The sequence below is a fragment of the Canis aureus genome, chromosome 1 (assembly GCF_053574225.1).
Source record: "Canis aureus isolate CA01 chromosome 1, VMU_Caureus_v.1.0, whole genome shotgun sequence".
NCBI lineage: Eukaryota > Metazoa > Chordata > Mammalia > Carnivora > Canidae > Canis > Canis aureus.
Window position 1 is genome coordinate 36,638,855 of NC_135611.1, and position 13,383 is coordinate 36,652,237.

Consider the following 13,383-nt stretch of genomic DNA (forward strand, 5'->3'; position numbering starts at 1 on the left):
GAATTTGAAAGTATCAATTTTTAATGCAGTCTGATTAGTGTTGAAGGAAAAATGAAAAGTGATATGTAGGCTTGTTAAAGACCTAAAAGTCTGAGAGGTGTTAATTCCATTTGATTAAAGAAATTACGCACCTCTGCATCCAAATCCTTTTGTTCAAATCTCTACTTAAGTGGAAAGCCAGGAAAAATACAATTAGTATTTAAGAGGAAGGAATAAACTGTGGATTAAAATATTTTAACATCTTATTAGGAAAAAAGAAAATAAAAACCCACATCTCATTAAACCAAATAAAATGGATTCAAAGTCTGAGATGTTTTACCTGTACTCTAAAGTACATGCCAAATCCCAATGAAGCTGTTGGCAAATGAAAGTAAGCACTGATTATTGTATTGCTAAATATTATTAAATATGTCAAAGCAACTGGAAAACAAAAGCTTCGGGGGCAATCAAATAATTTTAAGGCCCCAAAATTATCCTTAATCATTCTTATTTGCCGAATACACACCTTCCAACAGGAGAAGGTTTTTTCTTTTCCACATCTGCCAGCAGGCTGCCAGTCAGCACCTTTAATGATAGCAGATGTTTCTGTTTTTATAACAAAGAAGACCACATACTTTTCTTCTTCTATAGGAAAGTGCAGCCAAACGTGATAAATTGGTTCTTTATATTAAAACACACAGTGGATCTGAAACCATTTTAAAATTTGCTTTACTTCAAGCCTCTTAATTTGGAAGCTCTTAAAAAGCAAAAGATAAACTCTCTTATTTTTTTTAAGATTTTATTTATTCATGAGAGACACAGAGAGAGAGGCAGAGACACAAGCAGGCTCCATGCAGGGAGCCCGACGTGGGACTCGATCCTGGGTCTCCAGGATCACACCCTGGGCTGGAGGCGGCGGTAAACCGCCGAGCCACCTGGGCTGCCCGATAAGCTCTCTTATTAGAAAGATTCCACACTGCCATAAAACACCCGTGAAAATAAAATCCAACGACCTTTTTGGTCAAAGGTCTTTTAATATTTTCACCTGTGGCTTATAAGAGAAAAACATTATTTTTACAGAGAAAGAATTAAAACTCCTCAATGTTCTATAAGACTTTAAAAATCTGTCTTGAAGTTATTCTCTAATTTTGAAAAACTTTCTCCATCTTTTGAAATCAAGCTCATATTATTTAAAATTATGGAAACCCAAGAACACTTCCTAGCATTTCATTTTTCATCTTTGGTACCTGCAAAACGCAAAGACATTGATTTTAAAAGCCGATTAAAATTCTTGAGTCCCCCCAAGTAATCTAGGAGAGAATATTAATGTATACTGTTAAAATGCAACTGAGGAAACCTGGAAGGATTTGAGTTCTGTCATTATTCTAGACTGAATCTGAAGGAACTCAGGTTTCTTCCAAGTCCAGACTGAATAATTCTCCTTCCCCACCCTAACCCCCTTCTGTCCATGCTTCCATGTTAGTGGTTCATTCTTTAGGCTTAGAACACCTATTATCATATAACTGCTTTTCTCATTGAACTGTTTTTGTGCATCTGTCTGTCATCCGTGAAAGCTCAACATCTGCAGCCATGGGAGAAAAACTATCACAACTTGAAAAGATTTTTCTTTCCATTTTCCAGCAACTCACATGCCTTTGTGAGCTTCCCTTCTTCTGACTTTGAAATATGGGTGCTTTCAGGGTTCTAGCAATGTTTCTTACTTTACACACGTTGATTTTCATGTTCACAGTTCCAGATGTTATTTATACACTGCTCCCTCCTAGATGTGTAACTTTCACTCTGACTCTGGGCTCTAGGTCTGTTCTTCTGACTTTCCATCTTGAGTTTCTTCTTGTGGTTTTTGAGCATGTTCAAGAATTTTGAAACACTAAAACATATTCTCTGATTAACCTAAAATTAATTTTCTTTTTAAAGTCAAGTACTTTCATAATACTATTTTGATTTTTATCAACCATAATGATTATTTTTAGCCAACCATAATGATTATTTTTAGCCTGTGCATATTATATAAGGGGGAACTATATAGAGTAACTGGTTTTGGAGAGAGAAGGGAGAAAGGAAGTGGTTAAAGAGCCATTCTTTTTATTAGCGTAATGAAGAAGCCAAATTAATATTGCAGTGTGCCAGTGAAAATTCGTGCTCGTTAAAGCACTCTGATGTATAATATTTCATTAACTGAACTTGGTATGGTGAAAAGGAAGAAAGAAAGTTTGTAGACATATTCTGTCTCTTAAGGGGTGGGATGGTAGAAATAATGTAATTTGAGGGCTGGTGCTGTGTGTTCACAACATCTATTACATATAAGTTCAGTTTGGTACATGATTAGCTCTGATTTTGTATTACACTAAAGAAATAACAATCTACTGTTCTCTTTTAGTAACTCAATTCTGTTCCCAATTATACATTGGCATTATCTTGCCTCAGATATCATTTTTATGGGCCTTCATCAATAGAAGTGAATTCTCCCCTCTTGTATTACAGACTTTGTGCTGAATACTGGAGAGTGTCTGTTCTCAAGAAGCTTCTGTTCTTCTTTGGGGGCATCAAGAATATGCATGTACTAAGAGCTCTGATAAGGAATGATATTTAAAATATATAACAACTGGCTTGTATGGCACCAAACAATCAGTATGACCTCCACCGTAAAGCCCCATTTGTGTGGCTGCAAATGTGCTGGCTGAAAGTCCTACCTGGATTCAAGAAATCAGAGAGAATGCTGGGGAACATGCAGAGGGGCCTTCAGCTAAGAATGCTGAGGGAAGGGCCTCAGGGAAATCTTCCCTGAAATAGGGTGGATGGGGCACCTGCGTTGAGTCTTGTAGGGTATCAATGGGATGTAGGCAAAGACTTTCTTGGAAAAAGGGAACATGAACATAGAGGCAGGGCGAATTATGTGGAGAATGGAGAAAACTTAGTGTTTTCATTATTCTGTTTGCTTCTACAGGACATATTACTGTTACTGGCCCAAAATATCTTTTGTTTTTTTCTTTCCCTCTTTACATACATCCTCCACCCTGACTTGTACCATTTCTTTGTCCTGTGCCCAGAGATAGCATTTGTCACTAAGCCTCATTTACCTCTTTTCTTATAGACCTCACTCTTCCTGACCCTCCTCTAACCATGTGATCATAATGATTTGGAAAGGATGAAAACTTAGCTCTTGAGTTTATAATAGTCATAGGTTTTGTGGCTAGACAACTTGTTCTTACTGGCCACTTTCTAACTTATTTTAAATGGAAATGTGTTCAAATCAAATTGTTGCATCAGGTGCAAAAGTAGCAAGGTAGCCATATTAAGAAAGAAAAAAGAAGGAAAATATGAAAGAAAATGAAAAATCGAGTCAAGAGTAGAAACTAGTGAAGTGGATAATAATGGCCATCATTTTCCATATGAAATTATATAAAATGGTAGATTCATTTCAATGAGTTTGCATTATGATTTTTCTTTTCATGCAGCTATTTAGATTCTCCATGTTATGTGGGATGCCTGGGTGGCTTAGCAGCTGAGCATCTGCCTTCAGCTCAGGGCGTGATCCCACGTTGGGGGATCGAGTCCCGCATCCGGCTCCCTGTGAGGAACCTGCTTCTCCTTCTGCCTGTGTCTCTACCTCTCTCTGTATCTCTCATGAATAAATAAATAAATAAATTTAAAAAAAAGATACTCCATGTAATGAAGGATGACTCTGTGGCCAGTAGTCCGCATTGCTAAAGACCTGAACTGAACTGTCATTGAGTGTACAACTGCTGTCAATGGCCTCTCAGCTGGTCTTGCCATTTTCATTGAAGGAAAGTTCAAAGTACCACTTTCTGTTATGTTCTTTTCCAAGGTCGTAATTTTTGTTTTTATTCTTCCAGGCATTTAGAGAAGAAATTGCACCAATCAACCTAAAAGTTAAAACAGTGAATGATTTATCCAGTCAGCTGTCTCCACTTGACCTGCATCCATCTCTAAAGATGTCTCGCCAGCTAGATGACCTTAATATGCGATGGAAACTTCTGCAGGTATCAGTTTATCCCTCTTCATGATCCAACTTTTACACCCCAGGTGGTCCTTAAAACCTGCCTCATTATTTTACTGCACATTGTCATTTTCTCCTTCTTTACTGGTAGGTGTAGCATATAATATCGTCAAGTATCTGTCTTTTCATGTCTTGAACCCAGAGGCCTCATGTATTTATGAATCTAGGTTTTAGTGTAATTTTATGATATACTATTCATATGATATTTGTAGAAAACTGCACAGGGTCAAATCACGGTAATTGAGACCTGTGATAGGTCACAGAAACATTTTCCCATAATGGTTCATGAAGGAGTAATTTTTCTTACTTTAATCATGTATTTATTTTTTCCTTTTGAAAAGTTAAGAAATCTCCCTTCTTCCATTGTTTGCTATTTAGGTATCTTATTCATTTTTTTTTCAGTTAACACAGTTGTACTGTTGTGGTGTTTTTACCTTTAGCTCTGTTGAGTATTACTAGATATTAGCATTTGCAAGTCACATATGTGAGTCAATAGTTTTGGGTTTTAGTCTTTGCAGACTAAATGTTCAGTGGCTAGTTCCTTGGAGTCATCATAATCATTTTTTCCCCCTGAAAACTAGCAGGATAACTTAAGTGGAATATTGAAAAAATAATTCTTACCTATTTCTCTATTTGGAGCCTAAAATGCAGTATTTAATGAGACAAATGTGCAATTGGAGGTGGTACACAAAAGCATTTTATTTTAAAGATATAACATACTAGGTTTCCTGAAATAACTCAAAATACCACTGAATACCTAGTGGTTCATATGTTTTTCATGAAGTTGAAAATGTAAGAAATGACTGCATAGTGTTAAACAATCTTTTCTATCTTTGAAAAGTGTGTTAATAATCTGGTATTAATAAGGCAGGATCTGTTAAACTCATGTAATTTTCTAAAGAGTGGAACACAGATGGGTTTGACTTTCTCTTTTTTCCTTCTGCACCATTTCCCTAATTCATTACCTTCATGTAGGTATTCCTGTGGCCCATCGTGATGCCTTTTGCTTGTATTATCACTATCTCCAAAGATGAGAAGTCAGGGAATACATTATGCTTAAAAGAGGATATGTATTCTCTTATCCTTATCTCTGAGTGTTGTAACTGTTAGAGCACAGATGTTAGTTGCTGGTTGAATATGAGGGAAAAGAATCCATGCTGGTAGTAATGTCACTACATTTCAGGACTAGTATCTTCTCTTCTTAATGTAAAGTATGGAACTTGAGTGCTTTTTGGCTTTAGTGAACGAAGCACTTGCTAATGCAATTTAAATAGCTAACCAGAAGAAACTAGAACTTCCCAGTGAACCAGAGGTATACATGTTTCATTTAAAGGCAGCTGAAAATAAGATCGACAATCTAAGCAGAACATCTGACTCGCACTACATAGACCAGGACCAGGAAAAAGAAGATGGAAGTGTCAGTAGGCTATGTGCAGTCATTACTAATTTGCATTTAGTTTCTTGGTATACCAACTCTCTGCATTTTCATAATGTAGAGAGCTAACAGTGGAAGTTTTGAGGACAAATTTAGAGATTACACTAATTGACTGGTATACACTTGAATACCCCCAAGTCGAGATAATTGGACACAAACATGAAGGCAAATAAGAGATTCCATTCTCATAAATCTTTGTACTCTCCGTCTACCTCTATCTATCAATCCATCATCTAATACTACTATCTCTCTGTCATCTACCAGTCTTTCTGTCTGTCTGCATTTATCTGGGTTTTTTTTTGTTATTTTGTTTTTGTTTTTTGTTTTGTTTTGTTTTGATTTGTTTTGTTTTAACCCTGGGAGTATTTTAGACTTGTTTTTCATTTGCTTCCTGTGGCACTTTTTAAAAGAGTAAAAGAGAGATGAGTGGCCCCTGGCCACAAGGCCACATCTTAACTTTAGATGCTTTAGAGCTTTACTGCTTTTAATGCAATGTAGAGGAACAGTAAAGCAATAGATTCTGGCACCAGATTAATACTGTCCTGTACTCACTTTCTGTCCTTGGACAGGTCTTTGTGTCCCAATTTCTTCATCTGTAAAGTGGTGATAACCCAATATGATTATTGTGAGGGTTAAAATAGTTAATTTGTATAAACTGCTTAGAAGAGTACTGTTTGCTGTCTGTCACTTTGTACCAGAAGTCTGTTTTAATCCTAGTACTTTGATTCCAGAGATAAAGAGTCTTTACAGGAATCCTATCTTGGGCAGTAGCATCATTTAGTAAACTGAGGGATGCTGGAGAGAGAGGTGGGTGGGGGGATGGGATAATTGTGGGATGGCCATTAAGGAGGATACCGGATGTCATGAGCACTGGGTGTTACATACAAATGATAAATTATTGAAGTGTACATCTGAAGTTAATGATGTACCATATGTTGGCTAACTGAATTTAAATAAAAAAATACTTAAATCTAGTATATTATTAAAGTCATTGTTTTCAAAACAAATTATTTCTTGCATTTATATGTGTAGGTTTCTGTGGATGATCGCCTTAAACAGCTTCAGGAAGCCCATAGAGATTTTGGGCCATCCTCTCAGCATTTTCTTTCTAGTAAGTACCAACAAAGTTGACTGTTCTCATTAATTGAATGAATGAGTATATTCTCTCACTTTCCCTCAAGGAGCCATATTCTTTGCTACAGATATATTTACTTATATTAGATAAATGTATAAGAAGTAATATTAAGATTAATTACAATATTGTTTATTGGTTATTACTTGTAATGATCTGTCACAGTCTTTAAAATGGAGCAAAACAATTTGTCTTTAGCTATGGATTTTCACTGGACCATCAGCTATAATAACTAATGTAGTATCATATTGTCATTGCTATATCATCAGCAAAGGTTATGAACTTTTTCACAATAAAGAGATCATTTTTATATTTTAAGATTTCTAATTAGTTTTTCTTCTTAAAAAGTGTTTATTAATTTAAAATGTACCTGTATCTTTAGAAATTAAAAAAAAAAATAGCTCCCCATGAATCTTTGAGATTTTTATTAGGTTCACTGTAATCATACTTAGTTTTTCTTCTGGTCAAGTATTACAGATGTAGCCAAACCACATATTTAGATTTTTATGTAATATTCTCCAATCGAAATGTTAAATGTTACAGACTGCTAATAAGATCTTATGTAAGTAATTTAAGCTCCTACTTTATCATTCACTGCTGGGGAAGCTCAAGAATGTAGGACTCAGAATCATCCAAATTAAGATTAAAATATTAATTCTGCCTTTCATTAGACCTGTTGATTCCTGAAAGTTAATTTCTTTTTTTTTTTATAAATTTTTTTATTTATTTATGATAGGCACACAGTGAGAGAGAGAGAGGCAGAGACACAGGCAGAGGGAGAAGCAGGCTCCATGCACTGGGAGCCTGACGTGGGATTCGATCCCGGGTCTCCAGGATCGCGCCCTGGGCCAAAGGCAGGCGCCAAACCGCTGCGCCACCCAGGGATCCCCGAAAGTTAATTTCTTTATCTTAAAATTACTATAACAATACTTATGTTTTTCGGATCACCTTGAAAATTAAGTGAGAAAACACAATGAGTTTCACAGCACCTAACACAGTTCCTGGCACTGGTGCTTTCACTATTAATTTCTTTACTTTTGTTTTTCCTGGCAAACGTATGTCAGAAAGGTTTGTTTAGTTCAATATAAGTGAAGTTTAAAACTTAAGGCTCAAAAAAATAAAAAAAATAAAACTTAAGGCTCAGCTTATTTCCCAATATGGCAACTTCTTTGTATCTATAATAATAGAAAAAACTGAAGTAATACCATGTCTTCCAACTAAATTGATTTCATTTAGGTTTTCCATTAATCATTTGTCATGGTCAGTAATCTGCTTTACCTCAATTCAAGGTCAGGCTTTTCTATTTTCACAGTTTTAAGAATCTGAATTAGTCATTTCCTGCCCTTCCTGTCCTCGAGAGTCATGCTCTCCCTCTTCCCCTCCTTCCCCTCCCCACAGGCACACATGTTTTCCGTTTCACACACCTGAACCCTTAGATAGCCTGTCTTTGAGGATTGTAGACCTTCCTGCAATATACTGAGTATAAGGATGCATTTCTAAAGTTGGGATGCTATCAGTATTGATAGTCATTAAGTTTGCAGTATCCTCATTAGGTATGAACTACTTCAGATTTCTTAATCTTAATTTAAGCTATGTGCTAATGCCAAAATAAGGAGGAATTTAATAAATAAATAATTGTGACACTATTTACAGTTTTTAGGATTAGTTATCTATTAGTATTGATGAAACCAAACCCTACACTTTCACCTACCCTAGCAACAACCATTCTTTCATAGTAAAAATCCAACTCATGCACTTTAGGAAAGGAAACATGGTAAAATTCACATGCACTTTGTGAAATTCAAGTATGTTGCCTTTTAGTGTATGGCACTGATATTCCAAGGAGGTCGGAGTTTTTCGAATCAAAACAATTATTAACATAAATGGAGAAGTATAAACAAAATACCAATTAATAAATTGAATAATTGTTATCTCTTGCTGCTTGGAATCATTGACCTTATAATATTTCTTGGACTTCAGCCATGGTTATAAAAGTAGTCTGTTTAGTTAGACACAAAATAAAAATGACTTGTTAGCCTGGTGCCAACACTGAAATGAGGTTGGCTCTAATGAGAAATTTAATATACCTACTTCCACGTTTTCATCATCCTTTTCTATTTTCATGGACATAATTGGAGGAGGGAGTGCTCACATGTTACAAAGAGAAGGATAATTGTTGAATAGAAAAGTTGCTGAACTAGTGGTCAGAAATCTTGAGATCATATCTGAGCTCCGCCTTATTTCTAAGGCAAGTTATTTCACTTCTGAGTATTTATTAAATTCTTTATGTATCAAGTGGAGCTCTAATATGTTTTTGTTGGCTTCCTTATCAATGGATATATTTGAAAATGGTTTGCTAAGTTTAGAATGCTCTATTTTTGTAAGATATTAATATGACATGAATTCAGGAAAAATCATTGACGACAATTGGCTATATGAGGGTCTAGTGATAATTGCAAAGATTTGTTTGAATTGCTTGTTTATTAGCAAAATTCCTTAGTTGCTCTAGCTTTGCATGTATAAGTCTTAAAATAATTGATTTATATAGGAATAATATGTTTTTATAAATAAGGAATAACTGGAAGTGTAAAAAATAAGTACCTCAACAAAAATAAGTACCTAAAACAAAGTATGAAATCTCAATCATAGTGATATCTAATGTAAAATTAGGAAACTGTGTTTTTTGGGCATTTCAGATGAAAGTAAGTATTTGGAATTCTTCTATCCAATAATTACCTTGGTTTTTGTTGTTGTTGTTGTTGTTGTTTTTTACAACCCTTTGCCTGTGTTTATCTTAATCTTTCCTTTTAAAAATTCATACAAATGAGTTTGTTTAAATGCCATCTGTCCTAGATAGTTATTCCTGTGAAGCAAAGTAAAGTACGTTATTAATGATCTGGAAAATTCAGTCGTGCGAAATCTAGTGTATAATCTGGATATACCAGGTAAAATTAATTTTGGCTTTAGCTTAATCAAAAAGTATATACAGAGTGCATTTTCTGGTTAGCACAAAGTTTTCAATTGTGGTGGTTATAAACAATAAAACTTGATTTTTAACAGTATTTTTAGCAACAGGTTCAATTAGTTAGAGTTGGCATTTGAAATTGAACCTGTGTTGTTTCTTTCCTGGCTTCAAATGAATCTTTAAAAAAAAGCCACTCTTTGTTTAGCCTACAGATTTCATAATTATAGGAATCCAGCTCAAAAACCAGAACAGTTCTCATTGAATTGGCTATAAAATGTGTTCAGTTGTTCTGCATTATGGCATGAGGCTTTTGGGTGAGCAGTGTTTCCAATAACCTCCCTTTGTTTCTTCAGCTTCAGTCCAGCTGCCATGGCAAAGATCCATTTCACATAATAAAGTGCCCTATTACATCAAGTAAGTTGATTTTAATTCTCCTTTATGATACCAAAAAAGCTAAGTTATGTTGATAACTTAAGAGGCTTTCCCTTGTAAGTTTAGAAAATGGAATTCAATTCTATTATCTGAAGGAAACTATATATATTTAATATTTAAAAGAAGTTAGTTTAAAAATCAGAGTAATATTTGTAGTTTATTAGGTTAGGCTATAGGTATGTTTATTATATATTTTTTAAAACAGATTTTAAAGTATTTGAGGAAAATGACAAAATTTCTAAATATGTCAGACTCTTGGGGTGCCGGCTAACTCAGTCAATGGAGTTTGAGACTCGACCTCAGGATCATGAGTTCATACCCCTGTTGGATGTAGAGATTACAAAAAAAAAATAAATCTTTAAGTAAATAAATCTGTCAAACTCTTGACATGATGTTTCTCAGACTGTACTGATTCTAAACCATTTTTATTTCTCCCTAAAAATCCATGTAAAAAGTGCTGTACTCTTCTAATTTTAATCCATCAAAAAGAAGCAGTGTATTTATCCAAAAAATGTTCAGTATTTTCAGGTTTTTTTGACTTATGGAAATTACCTGCAATATTAGTTTAGGTTTATCATCCTTCCCTTTTTATTGTCAATTGACATTTCTCCTTTTTACATACTAAGTTTCTCCTTATTATGTAACATTTCATGCATTTTATACCATTTACACAAGGTCTGAGTAGGATTTGATCTTTGGCTTAGCCTAAGTATCATCCTAGGACAGAATGATACAGTCCCTTGAGGTGTAAATTAGCAAAGCTGTTTCTTTACAATGTGTTAAAGTGGCAACAGCTGACTAGCTGACTCTGTTTTATGTGTATGGTGAATAGCATCATAATTATGGGAAAAATAATCACTATTATTAGAGTCAACTCTGTCTCAGATTAGCTAACTGACCTCAGGCGAGTTAGATGAAGATCTCTGGGTCAATTTCCTTTGTAACTTTCGTAAATGGCATGTAGATCTCCAAAATCCATGTTGATACTAATAGTCTACTCTTCCAATATCCCTCTTCCTGAAAAATTTGTAAATGAAGTCAATGTTTGTGAAATAGTATATGCTTATGAAGGTTTTATTGTAGTCTGAGATGTGTCCTCAGGGTAAAAAAATCACCATACCATATATGAAATATAAAAACAGTATATGTTACATTGTCTTAATGGAATTTACTACTTCTTGCAGTGTACAGTCTGTCCTTACTAGGTTGTGATAAACTTAAGGATAAGGTAGGAAAGCAGTTGGCTGGTGTCAGATTTGTGCAAGCATGAATGGAAAGAAGTCGGAGGCTGGGTAAATTGGCATGTCTTTATTGAGAGAGGGTGTAATCCTCTCATTCAAGTTTAAACCATTTTTAAAATGTTTATATTTTCATTGCTATAATAACAATAATAGCAGCAGGTGGAAAAGGGAGCATGAGTCAAGAAATGCTTGAAGCCTCTAGAAACTGGAGGAGGCAAGCAAATGGGATTCTCTTTCAGAACCTCCAGGGAGGAACATGGACCTGCAAACCTCAATTTTAGCTTAGAGAGACGTTTATTTTGGAGTCCTTTGTTACAGCAGCAATAGAAAACTGATACATGTATTATACAAAATCAAGAAGTCCATGAAATTATTTGAAATTAAATTGTTTTTACTATAAGTGACAAAGAATCCTCATTATCTGATTTTTTAAAAAATGTAGATTGGACCCAACAAGGCAGATTTTTGTCTTTACTGGATAAAGAAAATATTAATTCTCTTGTTTGATTATGTCATACAGTGGTTATCTATTTGATTTGTCATTTTAAAAATCCATCTTTAACTTTAGCACTGCTATTGAAAAGGAATTTCTATGTCCAAGTTGGTTATATATGACTAAAAACAATGTTATAAAAGTCAGAGTTTCACTGATTCAGAATTTTTTTGGTAGGTTCTCACAGAATTATATTCTTGCTCAGACTATGAGTTCTGATGGGGCAGACCAGTACACTAAAAGCTGGTTTCTCTGGCATCTCATTGGCTAGAGCACCATGACCAGCACTTCAAAATATGTATAATACAACGATGGCCAATATGTTTAGTGGGACCCATAGGATTGTAGCATCTTCCACATTAGTGAAAGATTGAATTGTCTTGAATATATATAGTTTTACTGTTCAGTATCTTTTAGGATTTTGAAATATTTAGAAATCTCTCCAGGTATATAAGATGAATTCTCTTATTTTTAGAAAACTTTTTAGCCAGATTCTTTCATTACCTGCTCTGTTGTGTAACTTAACTGTTTATTTCTTTATTATAAAGTACATCAATCTCTGGAGGGAGAGTTAATGTGAGCCAGTATTTCCAGATGAAAAATTGTTATGAAAACAGAATTTAATTCCCAAGTAAATTAATAAGCAAGTAAAAAAATGAGTGAAAGGGCTTTTAATATACACTTCCTTTTGCATGGCTGCGCAAGTAAGTAGAGAATGCATGTTAAAAGCAAATTTAGCATGATTGTCATGCAGCTAGAGTTTCCTGGAGCATATTAGGATGTATTAATTTGGCCAAAAAATAATATGAGTCGGGCAGAAATTTAGTTATATTCAATATGCACATACACTGTTTTGTATACTCTAATGCCAGAATATAGAGAGAAAGTTACGGGAAGAACAAATTGTCTTTATTTCATATTTTTATTTCATAGATTAAAACATATTTTGATGGCTTCCCAATGCATTTCTTTCTCTAGAGGTGTTTTCTCATTAATATTTTGCAATGCGCTGCAGCGATTCCAGGACTCACTTGTTTCTGTAATGACAGAATGCAGATCTGAACTGTAATAGTCGGTGTAGTATAAATCTCTCTATGTTACTATCTTAAGTTGAAACTCATATCTTTAAATTATATTTGGTGCTTCTAAGGTAGGTTTTCCAAAGCTGATATAGTTATTTTTTTTCTAGTATAATCCAATGACAGCCCATTGTTCTATCAGTTTAAGGAAACCTAAAATGGCTCTTGCTGCCTTTACAATATACAAAAATCTACCATAAAAGCCAGATTTCTTTCTCTGTGAATTTTTAGTTATGTGTTTGTGTTTCGCACACGTTTTTCATTTCCTCAGCTAAAAGTTAGTATCCAGGGAGTTTCAGTCATCAAGGGAATGATGAGTAAAAGTTTTGAGTTGAAAAAAAAAAAAAAAAGTTTTGAGTTGAACTTTCCTAATGTCACATTAACCATATAAAACTCATTGCTTCTCATTTTGACCCAGAAATAATAATAATAATAATAATAATAATAAATAGCCATAGTGGGTGATAATAATGATCATTATATTTTTTGAATATTCATTTGCCAACGCTGTGCTAATCCTGTGCATGAATTCTGTCTTCATTCTCGTTGAAGTGTGGGTACTGTCGTTACCCCCATTTACAGGCAAGG

General features: G+C 34.4%; 1 protein-coding gene across 11 annotated transcripts in view; it reads left to right on the forward strand.

The window, feature by feature from the left end:
• Positions 1-13,383, forward strand: part of UTRN (utrophin) — a 505,421-nt gene that overhangs the window by 412,232 nt on the left and 79,806 nt on the right. For all 11 annotated transcript variants that reach the window (XM_077895925.1, XM_077895964.1, XM_077895934.1 and 8 more), the window contains 3 exons: positions 3,855-4,001; positions 6,486-6,564; positions 9,904-9,964. In XM_077895925.1, coding sequence (XP_077752051.1) covers positions 3,855-4,001; positions 6,486-6,564; positions 9,904-9,964 — 287 coding nt within the window. The remainder of the gene's footprint in view (positions 1-3,854; positions 4,002-6,485; positions 6,565-9,903; positions 9,965-13,383) is intronic.